Here is a 17,010-nt window from a genome sequence, read left to right as displayed (position 1 = left end):
AAAGAACGATGCTGAGCTGGAAATAAGAGACAAGTGTCAGAGTTCATTTGTGACTGGGGAGGTGGTGTTTGAGGATGCAGTGTCACCAGCCAATTTGTAAACTTGACACAACTGAGGTTTTCTACACAGTCACAATATTCCAGGAAGGAAAACATCTATTTTATAACAATAAGAACGTGGGATTTTTCCTCCATGGACATTGTTTAGGGTCCTTTAGTTTTGTTAACTGTGGCTCTGCTTACCTGATGATATCAAGGAACTGATCAAGCCCATTTTCCCTTGGTTGTTAGATTAATTTACATTCAGCTTTGTTTTTCTTGAAGGAAGCTGGAGGGGCTATAGAAATCTTGGAACAGTGAAGCTCAGTAATCTTGTACAAAAGTTGCTATGGCATTTCTTGGACTTTCAGTGATATTGCTTTGAATATAAATGGGATAGGACTTGATCAACGAGTAGCACTTGCTATTCTTCATTTCTAAATAGTGCTGAAAACAAGTGTCTCCTTGCTGAAGCATGAAAATTTGTTTACTAATAAGATGTGACGTTCACTACTGGCTGGAGTTCTGCAAATGAGACCCCCATTTTTCAAACGAGAGCGAACAGGTTTTCTTCTCATTCATATGAATTACTGCTTTTGAAGTGGAGTAGGGACCTGAACTCTGAGTTTCAGAAGGAAAGGAGTCTTGCAGTGGATGTGTCCACATAATGACTCCAGCATTAGCTGCAGTGTAATGTCAGCTCAACTGCCTGCCTTGAAAACCAGGCAGATTGGGAACAAAACCAGTCCACTCCAGTGGACAATGGAGCTAAGCAAAGCTGTCTGCAAAGAAGAGATGCGTGGGCCGGTTCTGAGGTGCCCGTACGTAAGGCTAAACTGTTTCTAATATTCAGGCTGGCTAATCAAAAGTTACTGTGGTATAATTGTATTGTGCTATATTGGTTTAATGGCTCAAGCATAAACTGATGTATAGATTGAAAAGCACCTTTTTGTTTGTGATTAATTTACCATAGGAATAACGGTTATGTGCTTATTTTGTGTGATTATAATTGCAGGGAGAGTTGCTGGGTTCGTCACCTATGTAAGTTCTTTCTAGGGAATCATTAATGAGAAATGATTGTGTTGCTGCTTGGCTGGATTAATACAGTTCATCCCTTGCCACTTTATGGCACTGGAGGTAGGAGCTCTTTGGCACATCATGTGGGCTGTTCACAGGAAGGCTTTTCTGCTGCCATTCCCACTAGAACACCACCTCCTTTATCCAGGTCTGGAAGCGATGGTTTAGGTAGCAATAAAAGTGATGTTGAGGAATTCCATTCTAGGTCTGTGGTTTAGCTGTTCCTGTTTTTTCCTTTTGCTGAATTTGAGGGTTAGGATTTTTCAGTGTGTTCAGGGATTTGGCTGGAGGAGGAACTCTGTTCCTATGGGAACACTGTGTTTCATTAGACCTAAGTTTAGGAGAACATCGCAGCAGTTTAGCAGTAACCACTCCCACATTGGTTTAGCCAGTAAAGCACTTAATATCCATACACACTTAGATTTTAATCTACATTTTGAAATAGATTAATAATAGTAGAATATGTTTGTTTTCATAGTAGGATTAATTCTTAAAGGATTTAAGGGCTATTTCATTATTAGAGTTTGATGGAAAGGATCACTTTTTTTTTTTTTTTAACCTTGGCAGTAGTTTTACTGCAGACCAAAATGTTGGGGAAGGTGTCTTTTATTTTCTGTGCATTTGTTTTACTGTTGAGACTTAGTTATTCAAGAGAGTTGACTCTAAGCAGAGCTGCAGGCAAACTTCAAACTCTACTACTCATGCAGGTTTCCATCTTTTAAGCTGCTCCCGTGCATCATTTTGTTTACTTTAAAGCTAGCAGTACAGTATGTCTTTCCAAAAGCTTTGTTTGATAAAAAAACCCAAAACGCCAAAACCCAATAGCACTTGCAGAGAATAGAAAACAGTGTCAGTTGGTGACACCCACCGCAGCAGTATGTCATGGAATCTTAGGATGAACAAGCTTACAAAAACAGATCTTGTGAGAAGTCTGACAGATGTTTTGAAAATACAGAAGAACTTAGCTACCCATGAGCTAGGACAAAACCTGCTTTTCATCTGTCCGGGACCATGTTCCCTTGTTGCAGTAACTGGAGAAGTGATGAGTGGGTGGTGATGAGACTTCAGAGGTGACAGGAAGCCTGGTTGCACAAGCATTGCCAGGAGCAAAAAATTGCCTCTCGCTAGGAAGGGAACTGTTACCAGGTGTCCATGGTTGTTTTTGTTTGAAAGATTGGAATCAGTGTCCTGAGTTTATTCTGAAAGATCAGCTTCTTTAGGGCACATGAATGCTATTGGTCTCTTAAGAACGTAAGTATATAAGCAACATAAGTGTATATATATAAGAAAATAAGTATACAAGTATATAAAGAACACTGAGATTTCTGTGTGGCTGAGCTGAACCCACATGTCTGGTCTATTGTTAAATGGAATTAATTATTTCTCACTTATTGTTTTCTGCTATGAAATGTATGTTTTCCCAGGCATCAAAGATTGACGAGGTCATCGTTTTAATGAGAAAGTGTGGAAGGGAGAAACAGTTGCTGTGAAAATCAGGTTTAAAGTAGTCACAAGTATTGAGAACTCTTAAATCGGTTTTTCTTCCTCACCTTTATGGACTTGCTTGCAGCACGTCTCAAAAGTATGATTTCAAGTTTATGTAACGTAAATTCCTTCTAGAGAGCTTTGCAGGAACTGTGCAGAACTGAAAACTGGCAAGCCATTTGCTGAAGATACGGGTTCAACCTTGTGGTGAAAAATACAAACTTGATGCACTTGCAAGGGACTGGAGTCAGATGAAAGCAAGATGTAACGAAGTCCCACCTGTGTTTTGTGTCTGAATTCTGGTATGGTGGTGTGGTTCGCTTGCTGTGCAATACTGCAGAAGCTTTCTCTTCTGACTGCCCATCACCAGGGCTCTAGCACGTCGGGGGGCTGATCTGGCCTGTGTGCTGAGTTTTGCTTCTTGTGGAAACAAAGGGAGAGATGAGGTGGGTAACGGTGCAGAATTAGTTTGCAATTGAGTTCCCCTTAACCTGGGAACCGTGTTGCAGTCTTCAGCAACATAAATGAAACTGAAATTTATATCAAAGCTTACATGAACTCTCTGGGAGCAGAGCCTCTTGTACATGCTCAGGACTGAGGTACAAGGGTGTCTTTTATACTTTGAATTCAAGATGGTAGTTCATGTATTCCTTATTTGCAAATGAGCAGCTCAGTACTGTCACTCATGCATCTCCTTCAGCCTGTTGCAGTTTTGTGTATATTCTGGGATAATTGCTCAGCTCTAACTTCTGCCCCTGAGCCCAGTGTGGACAGCATTTCCCTTGTCAGTCACAGAGGAAAGAGCAGAAGAAAGTTTGGGGCATCTTTCTTTTCTCCTCTGTCAGGTTCTGGTGGACATGGTGCCCTGTTGTCCAAGTAATCCCTGAAGACTGAGCTTTTCTGGAGCTCTGCTTTCTCTGAAAAAACAGGCCACTTTCAGACCTGGTTTCGTAAGAAATTAAGTCATATGTAGTCATGGTGTGTGTGTGTGTAGTTCAAACAGTGGAGATTTCACAAGGAGAGAGTTGTTTTCAGTACCCCAGTTCCAGGATAAGAATCAGAGTTCTTGTAAGCACTGTGGATTTTATCGGGAGCCTGGTCCTTAGCCGGGAAGAACCACGCTCTTTTCCCAGTTCTGCCATAAACTACTGCTGTGGGCAAATTGTGATTCCATATTATGGTTGAGGTTTCTCATCTAGAAAACAATGAGGACATTTGCTTCCTATGTAAATGAACAAATGAAAGGTATTAGATGACATCTAGGTGTTATTAGCAATATTTTTTTGCCTTTACCCATTAGTAAAAAAACCAAACCACTAGTATGTTTGTATATAGAAGTCAGTGTCTGAAACGGCAATCTTGCATACTTTTTTGCATTACCATCCCTTATTTAGAAATCAGTTGTTTTCTTTTAGCTAGCATTTCATAACTGCTCTCTGACTATACAGTTACCCATGCTGGTTTTATTTGGTTGGGGTTTTTTTTTCCATTTTATAGTAGTGTCTTGATGTCACTGTCACTGCAGGCATACTTATATGCATGAGATTTTGAGTACAGATGTTGTGAAGTGATACAGAAAATATGCCACATCTATCTGGCTCTTCTATAGCAGAAATTGTAAAGGGAAGGCTTTCTTTGCTTTGTTTAACCTGCTACCTACAGTTTAAGCAGCACAGCAAACAGGATTTGGAATGAGAAACAGATACAGCTACCATGGGCTTCATTTTAACACAAGGCAATCAGTCAAATGGCACAGGGATTGTTTTATATATAACTTGGGAAGGTTTTGAACATCTAAACTGGGTGCCAACTCTTTGTATATGACACATATGGTCCCTATTAAGGTAGTCATTAGAGACCAAATTGTCTTTTACTAAACAACGTTTCTGTGAAGTTGGACAATACTACTTTAGCCTCATTTACAGAGGGACAAATAAGGAACAGAGATGTCTAACTGATGAGCACATGCAAATGGGGTTGGCAACACCTCTTCTCAAGCATCTGCAGGGCAGACTGCCACAGTTCCTTCTGGTGCTCCAGCATCGTGCTGTACAGCATGATGGTTCAGAAACCAGCTTGTGAAGAGCTGATATCGTGGTGCTGGAGGAGGAGGAGGAATACAGCAGTGTAGAAACCTTTTCCTCTGTGTCAAGTTGAACTGCCCTTGCTTTTTGGTTGTAGGACTTGAATTCTCAAATACTTTCGGGATGATTGTAGCTGAAATACAGCTACAGAGACTTTATTAGCCACCAAAAGAAAAGGAAAGGAGGATTTACATATACCTTCCAGGGAGTTCATGTGTGTCTATCTGTTTTTTACTGACTACAAAATAATACACATGATTTCAAGGGCTTTTACTGACTGTCTGTAGGGATTTCACTAGTTTTAAGTATCTGTCTCTAAATAATTGCTGTAGATCTCATAAGGGCTTGTGTCCCTCCAGACCCACGCTACACACTTAAGCTCTGCTCATGAAATAAAATTAAGCACAATGTATTAAACAAGTATGTCCTAAACAACGCTTCACACAAGACAGAACTAGCTGTAATATCATAGGTTTCTAAAATGAAAGGTACAATATAGTAAAAATGTACATTTGTGATTAATCTTCTTTCTCTTCCACATCAATCTCATTCTCTTTCCAAATACCATTTTGTGGTTAAGCTTTCTTCTCCAGGTTTGGGAATTGGAAGTGTCTTTTTTAGCTCACAGCACTAAAGTCTGTTTTAAAAATTACTCTGCCTTCTTTCAGCTTTCAATGAATAACAAATTAGCCTTATTTTCCCCCTTGCCGTTCTCTCTGTTTTTCATCAAATGTCAGTGGTACTACAATAGCTGCTGGTGTTGGACCAGGGCAGAGAGTAGGCATCAGACTTCCTAAAATAGTACCGAACCCTCAGGTCTGTTTGCAGTGTTCCATGTTAAGATCATTCTGGATTGAGGTGGTGGGTTTGCTGCTGCAAATCTGGGGACATGTTTACTGAGGAGCTTGTTCAAAGTGACTTTGCTGTATCTCAGGAGCTTACACAGGAATGAGCTGCAGTTGGAACTGTGGTCTCTATCAGATGCTCTGTCATCAAAGTTGTAATTCAAGTCCACTTTAGAAACTGAGCAGTGATGATTTAAAAGCAGTGAGTCACGGATTACCCTATCTATGTGGTAAAGAAATGTACAATTTGAGGCCCCAAATGCAAAGGGTCCGATGTGTGTGTTAATTGACATAGCAGTTTATTATCTGTTGTGTCAAAGTGGTGGTGAAGGGATTTGCTTTACCTTGGCAAACCTCCAGGAGAATTCATGTTCACCACTAAAATAGCACGTATTTCTTCATCGCTAGATCAAGAAGGATTTATTTGGAGAAGTTCAGCCACCTTCTTTTTAGTCTTTGTCCCCAATGAGTTCGTGATTAAGTAATGTGTTCCGACATAATTTGCTGTTCATGCAATAGCATAAGTAAATAATGGTTTCTACAAACTATAATAAAGCCATAGCTCTTGAGCCAGACCACTGCATAGAGCAGAGTGAGACTGCAGTGTTGTAATCATCTCTTGAGGGGCAAAATAAACTCTTACCTGGAAGATGCAGTACATGAATGAACGTTTGCAAGGCACACATTTGCAGAGCATATCAGCGTTTGGATTGCAGGATGCCAGTTCCGTGTGCTCCTCTTGCATCTTCCTGTGCCCTCTGCAGTGCATTCCCTTCATCTTTATTTCTCTCTGAGCTGGAGAGGTGGGAGTTTGTGAGGTGGCTGACAGAATCTGAGACCCACTGCAGACTCTTTGGTATATTAAGGACATCTTTTTCCACACCATTGCTGGCAGTGATGGCTACTTAGGACCTGCTGTGCATACAAGAAGTTGAATACACATGCTTAAGTACTGGTGGGATTAGGATTTGCCTTCACTTACTCTTTGGATTTTTGTCTAATTCCAGGGCGTTATGGGACTGGCTCCTGTAGACTTGGTGCAGTGATGGCTTCAGAGAATACTTCCCCTTCAAGCTGGTGCTTCCCCAAAATGAACCAAATTTACAATGAAGTAATCATTAAAATGTAGCTCGGGAGTGGTGGAAGACAAAGGCTACTTGCTAGTAGAAGCTTCTGGCTTGGTAAAACTCCCATGCTACTAAATATTTTATCTTTATAACATGGTACCTGGTGTCAGACATTTCCCTCCTTGTTCTACATTTGCTTAATGTAGTAGTTTCTGTTGCTCATTGGAGATGGATATTATGTATATAAACTACTGCTTACACGTACGGTTGCTCTTTATATTTACATTTTTTGCCGTATGTTTTTATTTAGTAATAGTTCTGCATTTTAGGGTTTTCAGTTAGGTTTAGTCAACCACGTTTCATTTTCCAGACAGCTGTTGATGTGAAGCCAAGGGTGGAGATCTGTAATTGTTTCAAAGGACACCAGAAGGTATTTATTATTTTCAACCCAAGTGAGTAAATCTGTCACAGTGCCCGTTACTTAGTGGCATGAGAGTAAACTACTTTATAAAGTTGTCAGTAAACCAGCAAGGGTGGGGTTTTTTTTGGTTTTTTTTTTGCCTCCCCCAGCCCCATTCATTTCCTTCATTATGATATGTAGTGCATTATTTTCTTCTGGCTGAACTCTGTACTGGAGATGCACAACAGCAGATCTGATCTGATTAGGGAGGTAGAAATGTGTCTGTGAGAACAATCCTCTTGGCAGAAGATACATGGTTTAAGTAATATCAGCCACAAATCTCTTTGGAGAGTTGTTGAATGAAAAAAGTTCAGAAATATTCTATCATTTGTAGGCTCATAGCTGGTTATAAAACTGAAGCTTTCCTTTTAATGTGATGGTGAAACCTCAGCAAATAGTCATCTTAAGGTTTGGACCCTTTTTTTGAAGTTCATCCAGACTATTACACCCTTAAATTCTGTAAAATCTGGCTGCATATCACATAAAAATAGGTGTGCTTTTTTTGTGTGTGAGGTTGTTTGGTACTGCCTGCCTCCTCTTCATCTGGAAATGCTGCAAGAGAAATATTATATATTTCGGCATTTTTCATTCCAGATTGGGTGAAGGTTACCAGGATGATAATTCAGTTTGAACTCTGATTTAATATATGACTATTTTAAAAGAAATTTCTTGTTTGAACCACCTGGGGCAAAATAAAGTTTTAAATCTTCTTCATTAAAATACACCACATATCTGGTTCTAGGATACTACAAGTTTCCTGTCGAGGATTGTGGAGTAGCAGAAGGAGTGAATTTCCTGGAGTATCTTATTATGTGACTTACCTCAAGACTAGTTTATGTAGAGAGAATTTTGCCCGTATTTTTGGAATACTTGATGGACTCAAAATAACAAAAACTAACTCATAATGTATGTAGCCTGCTGTACCCTTCCATAATGACATCACACACTGTGAAGCTGATTTATGTAAAACAGGATAGTTGTTAAAGTGCGGTGATTGTTTTGTTTTTTAATTCCTGATCCTTCTTGTTAAGCAATGGCAAAACATAAGTGACTGCATGTGTGCAGAGTGTCTCTGTAGTGATCTGTTCATGAGTGCTGCAGAGGTGACAAAATTGTCTTATTGGAAGTGCTGATGGGTCTGCTGGCTGCAGTCAGTGAATGCCTTCAAAAGTTTGTCTTCAGTAACATGATGTATGGTACTCTGCTTTTTGTGAATTGTTTGGGATTTTTTTGAAAGAACAATTTTTCTTTGGAGAGGGCTCATTTGTTGAAACTCTTAATAAAACAATCTATTCATTTTCTTGGTCTCATGAAAATTTGGAGGAGGGAGTTGTATTTTTTTGGGGGTGTGTTTGTGAACCAGTCATCTGCAGTTTTTCTGTGCAGAGATGATGAAGAGGGAACAAGAATGTACCACATTCCTCTCTGGGGAAGTATGGATGAGACTGAAGCTCCTACTTAGACTGACCAGTGCCGTGAGTGGTAGGCAATTGGGTACCCTGAGATGGGTGAGGTTGTCTATTTAAATGGTTTGAGTGGGCATCCATGATACACTGTTCCATTAAGGCAAGTATGTGCACTAGCATTCCTGCTAACTGCCTGTGTGGTTATAGGTAAATATATAAGTATGTTTTCTCACAGGTAAAATAACTCACAAAATAAAATTTTCCAGTTTTTATGAAAACTAACCACACAGTTGTTGTTATCTTTTTTAGTGGAAACATAAAGTACATGAGGAAAAGCGTTTGTGCTCTGAAAATGTATTGTGCTAGAATATTGAAAACTGTCTTTCATGACAAATGTGTTGCAGCTCAGAGATTGCTCCAAAGAGGAATAAAGTATTTTTCATGTTCTCTGAAAGTATTTTCAGTAATCCATAGTATGACCAAGTAGTTGGTTCCTCAATAAACTTTACAGTTTACTTACTGCTGAGCATATGAGGGAAAAGCATATCTTTATATGAATTTTGGTGCTCAGACTATGCTTAGTTTTTGGGTTTTGGTGCTGGCCTAATGAACTGAGTTGAAACTCTTAGCTACGTTAATTTTTCAGTTCACTGATCACAAAGCTTATCACCCGGCTTTCAGTGAATATACCTTTTCTGAGTATTAACTAACTAGGGTCCTCGTTAACTAGCCTGAAAGAGATGAAAATGTGACTCAGCACAGAGAATAATAACCTTCCTACACCTCCTTATAGTCCGAGAGGTGAAGGAGCTTGTGCTACTGTACTGCTGTCCAATTACTTGTCCTGGGAACAAGCAGAAAATGCCATTTCTTGTTCTTTCCTTTCACAAAGCATGTAATTTTTATGCCTTTGTGCTGAAGTACCTCCAGTCAAAGGCCAGGGCGTCTTTGTTATAGTCATTTGATTCTGCAGAATGAAAATGTTCCCTGCTCTAGCCTTTACCATCTGAATAAAGAGAATTACATAAGGCATAAGAGAATTGAGCATAGAAGAACTGAATTGGAATTAAATACCTCTTAACCCCTACCTCCCTCTTAAAAAAGCTTGCAAGCCACTTGATCAACTACGAAACGGCCGTACTGTAATAATGAGGATCCAGTTGCTCCCTTCTGAGCTGGCTGCAGCACCGTACCATGCAGAGGATTTTTTTTAACGTGAATTTTCCGTTGCAGTGCATAAACTCTTAAATTACTTAAATGTTTATGTGAATTGAGCTTTACTAGCAGACACGTAACTCTCAAATACTTGAGATTTTTTGTTATCTACATTCCTGTAATTGTGTGAAAGAACAGTTATAGTGCAGGTAGTTTTTTGTGTGGTTGGTTGTTTTTTTTTTTTGGTTTTTTTTTTAGAGAGAGAGGCTATTAAGGGAAAGTCTTAAGGAATTCAAACTATTAAGATAACATTTTTATTCAATTTTGTCTCTTTGGGATTCAGTCTTTCAAATTCAATATAATTCCCTGCTATTTCGGCTCTGGCTCTTTGGCAACATTTAATCAGATTTTCTAGCTATGTTGTACTTTAAATGCAAAATCAGTGGAAAGTGGTTTTGCTCACACCATCTAACATTTATGAAAAAAAACCAACCCTGCAGAATTCATGGAACAACACTGAACTTTCTATAGGATTTTACATCAGGGACGGGGAGAAAAAGAGAAAAAAGGGGGGGGTGGGGGGTGGGAAGAGAAAGATTTAAAGATATAAAACCTTTCAGTTTAGGGTACACTTATATGAAGCCTGCTCAGATCACCAGTATTTGGAGGTTTTATTACTCTACATGAACAGATGGGTGAATTGGGTGGCTGTGGCAGCAGGGAGCTGAAGTGGCCGTCGATGGGACACACTTGCTCACCAGAGCAGGGCTGGAGCAGAGCCAGATGCTCTTTGGAATCTGCCTGGTGTCTGTGCTAGACACAGCACTGACCTGTCTGGGCAGCTGTGTGTTAGCTCTGCCATCCCTGCACTGCAGTCCATCGAACGTTGTAGGCATGCCTTCAGATGTGTCATTCTTCAGGTCCTCTGGGACTGTCTTTCCCATATTCAGCTAGCCATCTTCAACTCCTAATTTAGTCCAAGGACATAAAGAATGGATGCAACCGGGTCACATGCAAGAATGACACTATTAAAATAAAACAGCTAATATCTGTATTTTATTTTTAGCTTATTTCCTGTTGTTTCCGTGCGGCTGCTGATGTTGTCACAAAAGCTTCCTTTCTAGTTGCTTTGCTTAAAATATACATGCATTGTGCATACATGCATCTGCGTGCCAGAGCATCTAGGTGTGGACACGTCAGCTCAACCAGTGGATACGCTTATGAAAAAAGCAGCATCAGCTCAAACTCCCTGAGAATGAGAACTGTGAGGAGGCTGCAGAAGGACCTTTCTGTGAGGCTTTTTCTTCTTCTGTGAATACAGCCCTGGGAATGCAGACGCTCTGCAGCCTGTATTCTCAGCCTGTGTGTTTGCAGGCAGACATTTCCCGTGACAGACAGGCAAGAGGCAGTGGACTTCAGTCTTGACCCAAACACTGAATGTCTCTGCTACTTTGCAGTAAAGGACTGAGTCAGCATTAGTCCCCTGGGGTTCTTAATGTCAGAACGAGTCATTCATCAGGAGTTACTGTATTTATATGTACTGAAAGGCACCATAGGACCTTCAGATGCTAGTGCAGGATGCTATCCCCTGAGGTGTCATGTGGTTTCTTGCTCTCCCTTTTCTATTTTTAATTTTCCTTTGAAGTGAATTTATTGAGTTGTGCAGGACTGAAATAAATATTTTTAAATACAACAAACAATAATTCAGCTTCCTTATTTCTTGCCCTATTCATGTACTGACCAGACACTCTTTGTCTTGTTAATTTCCGATCTCCTCCCCCCATACTCTGTTTGCTTTCTGAATTTCTTTGGCTTATGATAACACCACAAAACCCATCCCATTACTCATTCAGGCTTATTGTTTCTTTTTTTTTTGTGGGGCATAGCCAATTCTCATAAATATAAGTTATCCCCGGACAGGTAAATTTCAGCATATGCTGTGTTGAAATTGAATGTTAGGCATTACAGGGGATTCCCAACCTTTCATGAGCACTGCGAACAGGTGTAGTTAGGAATGATTTTTTTTCTTCCTGCTGGGCATTTGCTGCAGTTGGGAAAATGATAAATGTTGTCAACAGCTAACTTTCTGTGTTTAGTTTCCTGTTACCTTCTCGTTGCCTGAGGGTACAAGAGAACGGACATTGTTACACAGCAATGCATGTTGTGGATCAGTCCCAGCATTACATCGTCATTTTTACCACAACATCATGTCCAATGGCAGATGAGGCATGAATTATCCACATTTTGATCAAAACGCCCTGTTCTTGGCACATTTGTGTGCTTTTTTTTAAAGATACTGTAGATGTCTCTAGTGAGAGAGTTCTAATTCTGCTTAAAGTGGCATTAGGAGGTCCTGGCTATAGTAATGCCACCCAAAAGACAAGGTTTTGACTACTATCCATCTGGGATCTCAGAGTTTCACATGGAATCTCTCAGTTCTATGAGCATATGTGAGTCAGTTCTTCAGGCTCACAGTGTAGTACCCAGAGCTTTCGTTAGAGGTCCTTCAGCAGAATATCTGCATGATAGACCTAGTCTTATACATTCTATATGCGACCCTGTGTAGCATCCTCTAAGTATGATATGCGAATGCATTCTGCTCAAAACTTCTATCAATTTTCTTCTTCTCCTAGGTATTATGACAACTTTACCCAGTGCACAGAACGTGAAGCCAACAATGCAAGTTGCTTTTGGCCAAACCCCCTTGCAGAGGGCTTTATCACTGGAATTCATAAACAGTTCTTTTCAAACTGTACTTCAGAAAAGGTTCACTGGGAAGATCCACCAGATGAAATTCTCATAACTCTGATCTTGATCCCAGTCATGTTGACATGTGCCATGATAACACTGGTAGTATGGTGCAGCAAGAGAAGTGATATCCTGGTGTAAGTTGTTCCTCTGGGCTTTCTTTATCTCCAATTCCTTCATCCAAAACCCCTAAGAGACGAAGAGAGAAACTCAACATAAAGGTTTGAGATCAACTGAAGTGGAACCTGTGAGATACTGAGACAGAGGCAATGCTCCTGTGAACAATGAGCTGCCTGCTGCTGCTGCAGAAGTCACTGCTTTTGAGCTGGGCCATTGGTGTTGCTGGTGCAAAGCTCTCTACTTCCATGGGACCTCATCATCATGGAATTTACAGGCAGCTCCCAGAAACAGGAGAGCCTCTAGGCAAATGGACCCGTTACCTGAAAAAAGGGTAAAGTTACTTTCCCATGGGTAAAGCTGGTTGGTGAACTAGGTGTTGCGAAACTGCATGTAGGTATGGTGTTACTGACTGCAGGGGAGATGATATCTCTTGAGTTTTTGTGCAGGACACTTGAGGTTTTCATCTGTGATCCCTGTAACTTAGATCATCACTGACGAAGGAACTGAACATGGATTTAACCAGGTGGCAGCTTTTCTGGAAGCTAGTCAAAAGCATTATCAAAACCTGGAAGTATTGTCCTGGCAAAGGAACAATTTATGTGTCCAGTGACTAGCCCCATGGGGGAATTATCATGCCATGTTATAAAATGGTTTATAAAATACCTTTAAGCATGGCTACTTGGAATTGTATGGCTTACAAGCAAACTCTGGGAAGATATGCAGGTCTTACTTTACAGAGCTGGAAAATGTGAAATTGGTTGATTATAAATATACTAAGGAGTAATGAAGAAACTTTCATATGCCAGACTCTTTATTTTTCCTCTTTTATAATTACTCCTGACGACTTGTGTTCACTGTATACTCCCCACTCTCACTTCAATTTATGCAAGTGATATATTACAAATAAATTTGAAGGTGTCATGTTGACTGAGGTGCCTTTCAGAGTGTAATTTTGTACATAAATAATTATTCATCCTGTAAAGAGTGTGGGAACTAATGTATGAACATCAAAGCTTGGAACAGACATAGGAGGAAAAAGAAAAAAATATACTCAGAAATCTTATTCTATAAAACTATTCCTGTGTAACAGTTTAAGTAAAGTTCATATGCCCCAAATAAAACAAACTTCTATGTTTGTGTTGTAAACCTTTCTTTTCTGTAAGTTCACAAAATGCCTTTAGTTGAATGTTCTTCTATTATATATGAGGAATATCTGTTAAAAGTGGCTCTTCATTTTTCCATACCTTGTGCACACAAATAAAATACAGGTGGAATGGTCAAATAATGGTGTTTCATATCTTTGCTAGTTAGATTTTCTCCTTTAAGATTCTGGCTCAGTGTTTGAGACTCAGGTCTGTGTGTATGAGAAGCGTTTCCAGGCTTGATTCAAATTAGAAATGCCCCCTTTACTGGAATTGTTTATCTGTAGATAGATAAAGAACACCTGTAGCCATACTGGTTTGTTTTCACATCCTTTCACAAGGGTTGAAGGCACTGGCTTGTTTTTTCATTACCCTGATGTTAGAATGATTCATTTTCTAAGGTGTTTCCTGTGTGTTTTTCCAAAGATACATTTTCTTTCTCTAGATGTTAGCAGAAGATTGCTCTTTGTAGAAGAAGAATGACATGTGATTTTGGTTTAGTTTTCTACTTTATTATTATTTCCTTCATTAAAATGGTTTGGTCATTTGGTCACCAAAACTAGTGGGGAAGCCCTATTCATTTGATCCAAAAGATTGTTTGGGTAAGCATTTTGTGTGGCCAACCTCAAAAAAATCTATTTTTTGCATGGAGTTTCATTTTAATCCTCATTTTACTTTAAATTTTAACAAGCTTCAAAGCAAATTTCAAACCTTTAATTTGTAAACCACATATGAATAATTGTGACTTTTTCAAAGATGTGTTCATTTCAATCCAATTACCATATTTGATGCGAATTCTTGACCAGTTCTGGCTTGTTTGAAACTGCATTCACCTGGTCATCTGAGAGATATCAGCCAGCTAAATTAAATGTAAAACAGATTGGCCTGAGTACTAAATGGAGAAGAAACTGTCACCTTGATGACCTCATACTACTGGATGTGTATTGTGGTCTTCAAATAAATGCCATGTTTCAACAGATTCTATTTATTTTGAAAATGAACTCTAGTGTGACCTTTTCAAAGAGCCTAAGAAATGTAAGATTCAAAGAACAAAACCCAGTGGATTTTCCTTCAAGTGCTGTGGGGGAAGGATTCTGTCACTGCTGTGTGCTTTGAATGTGAAAATTTAATCTTTTTTGTGTGTCTTTCCAATCCAAAGTGTGATCTTCCACTATTTTATTTTATATACTTGATAGAAGGGCAGAGAAATTGAAACAGTGCATGGGAAAAACTCTGCTAATTTAATGAAGCCTCAGTAGTTAAATCTGGAAAAACATTTATACTGCTTTAAGGAAAAAAGCAACCACAGTGTCCAGTTCTTTAAAAGCTGTGTACATTAATAGGAAATCAAAATGGTAACTATTGGATCTTTTGACATAGCTTGTACTGTATGCTAGTGAGAGTTAGTGGTTCTTTGCTGCTGCATGGACCTTGCTACCTTTCCCCCAAAGCCTGTTTCCATTGCCAAGAAAATCACATCTGGGAACAAGAATCTGGCTCGTTTTATAATTGCAAATTAATTCTATATTACAACAGAGTCTCAGAGGAAAACAGGCAGAGACTCAAACAGAAAGAAAATAATTGGTTCAGAATCATTCCTGGAATTGGAAGAGTGGTTGAATCCAAGCAATGCTTAGGCCAGAGTGGAAGTCACAAGCTGGTGAGCAGCTAGCTGACGCTGCTTAATTACTATGAGTTCTGGGATTTTTGCATTCAGGAACAACTGGGAGAGTGTGCATTTCCAAGCGGTGTAAGAGTTATAGCAAAGAGCTGAAAAAAGATGTCAAAGACTAGCTGGAGCAAAAAAAAGGCTGAGAGGGCTGCCGTCACTTTCCAGATACCAAAGGTGAAAGCCAAAGCAGGAGAAGAGCTACTGAATTGCAGGGAAAAAGATGGTCAATAACACAAAAAACCAACCCTACGACTTCTTCCAAAGAGGACAACCCCACCACAAGCAGGGCATGAGCAAATGTCCCCTGGTGCATTGGTAAGGAGTGGTGAGGAAATCCTGCGTGTGCTCTCTGCATCTCTGCAGAGTCCATGCAGAGGGAACCACAAGCCCGTCTTATCCCCTCTCACATCCGCCATCCAAAGGAACGCGACTGGCATAAATGCCCTTTGCAGAGTCTGGCTGTCCAGATGGATGGAGAGGGACTCCCAGCAGCTGTGGCCCGTGCATGGCCACCAAGGGCAGGGACAGCGCCCAGGGCCTGCTGGGCACAGGGGCTGCCTCGGGGCCGGCACCCCAAAGCCCTTCCTCCCAGGGGTGCTGGGCGGGGGATGAGGTGGCAACTGGGGGACTGTGTCACCCCCATGTCACAGTGCCATCACCTGGCAACGCAGCAGTCACAGTGCCCCGGGGGAGTACAAAAGGGGCTTCGTCCTGTGTCCCCTGTCCAGAGCTGGCCTGGCACCGGCCTGAAGACACCCGAGAGGAAGGCCTGGAGGGGCCGGTGGGATTCCCCGGGGGCTGAGGGAGGAAGGCCGGGGGACACTGGATATGAAGTTGCTGGAGCTTCTCCGCTTCAAGGGCAGCTGTGACAAGGCTATGTTCCAAGTTCATCTGATGGATGGAAATCTCGCTTGAGCCTTCAGGGAGCAGACACAAGCCCCTCAGGGGATGAGAAGAACCACCAGCACCTGGAGGTGCTCAAGGCTATCGGGCTTTTTCAGCTGGACAGCCATGGCACCACCAAAGGAATGCCTTCTTGAGGAGCGCTGCAGAGCTCACCGACTTCATCCCTGTGGAGCCAGGGGCGGTGGCCGTGAGTTATGGGATGCAGAGATATTGCCAGGGGTCCCAGAGCTTTGGAGCACCCACTGGTGCCCTGCCAGGCACAGGAAGGATTCTTGTCCCCCCAGGTCGATCAGGCCAGGGGTGTTTGGTCACTCTTGGAAGCCCCTGAGGTGGCTCCGGGCTGAGGGAGAAGAGGGCTGGGGCATCTCCCGGGAGGCGTGCCCGGCCCGTGGGACGAGGAGGCCGGTCCTGCTCACGTGCTCAGGGAACAGTCGATCGCCAGCGCTGCCTGGGGTCAGGAAGGAATTTTCCCCCGGGGCACATTGGCACTGGCCCCCGGGGGTTTTTTGCCTTCCTCTGCAGCACTGAGCGCGACCGCTTGTCAGGGCTCCTGCGGTCCCTCGGGCCAGGTCACCGCCTGCTGCTGGTGCCCCACGAAGGTGGCCTCTCGTGCCCCGCAGCTGGGGGGAGGAAGGCTTTTTTTCCCCCGCGGTGGGCGAGCAAGTGTCCCTGCCCGGGGTTTTTTGCCTGCCTCTGCAGCACCGCGCAGGGCCCCTGGCCAGGGCTCCTTTGGGCCATTCTGGCCAGGTGCCTGCTGCTGGTGCCCCACGAAGGTGGCCTCGTGCCCCGCATGCGGGGGGAGGAA

General features: G+C 41.6%; 1 protein-coding gene across 3 annotated transcripts in view; it reads left to right on the top strand.

The window, feature by feature from the left end:
• The window catches only part of RAMP3 (receptor activity modifying protein 3), a 61,319-nt gene extending 47,699 nt beyond the window's left edge, over positions 1 to 13,620 (top strand). For all 3 annotated transcript variants that reach the window (XM_056336440.1, XM_056336442.1, XM_056336441.1), the window contains one exon: positions 12,251 to 13,620. In XM_056336440.1, the coding sequence (XP_056192415.1) occupies positions 12,251 to 12,506 (256 nt within the window). In that variant the 3' untranslated portion in view covers positions 12,507 to 13,620. The remainder of the gene's footprint in view (positions 1 to 12,250) is intronic.
• The last annotated feature ends 3,390 nt before the right edge of the window (positions 13,621 to 17,010 follow it).

The sequence above is a fragment of the Falco biarmicus genome, chromosome 4 (genome assembly GCF_023638135.1).
Source record: "Falco biarmicus isolate bFalBia1 chromosome 4, bFalBia1.pri, whole genome shotgun sequence".
Classification (NCBI taxonomy): Eukaryota; Metazoa; Chordata; class Aves; order Falconiformes; family Falconidae; genus Falco; species Falco biarmicus.
The sequence above is the reverse complement of the archived record's forward strand: the minus strand, read 5'-3'. Positions and strand labels throughout refer to the sequence as shown.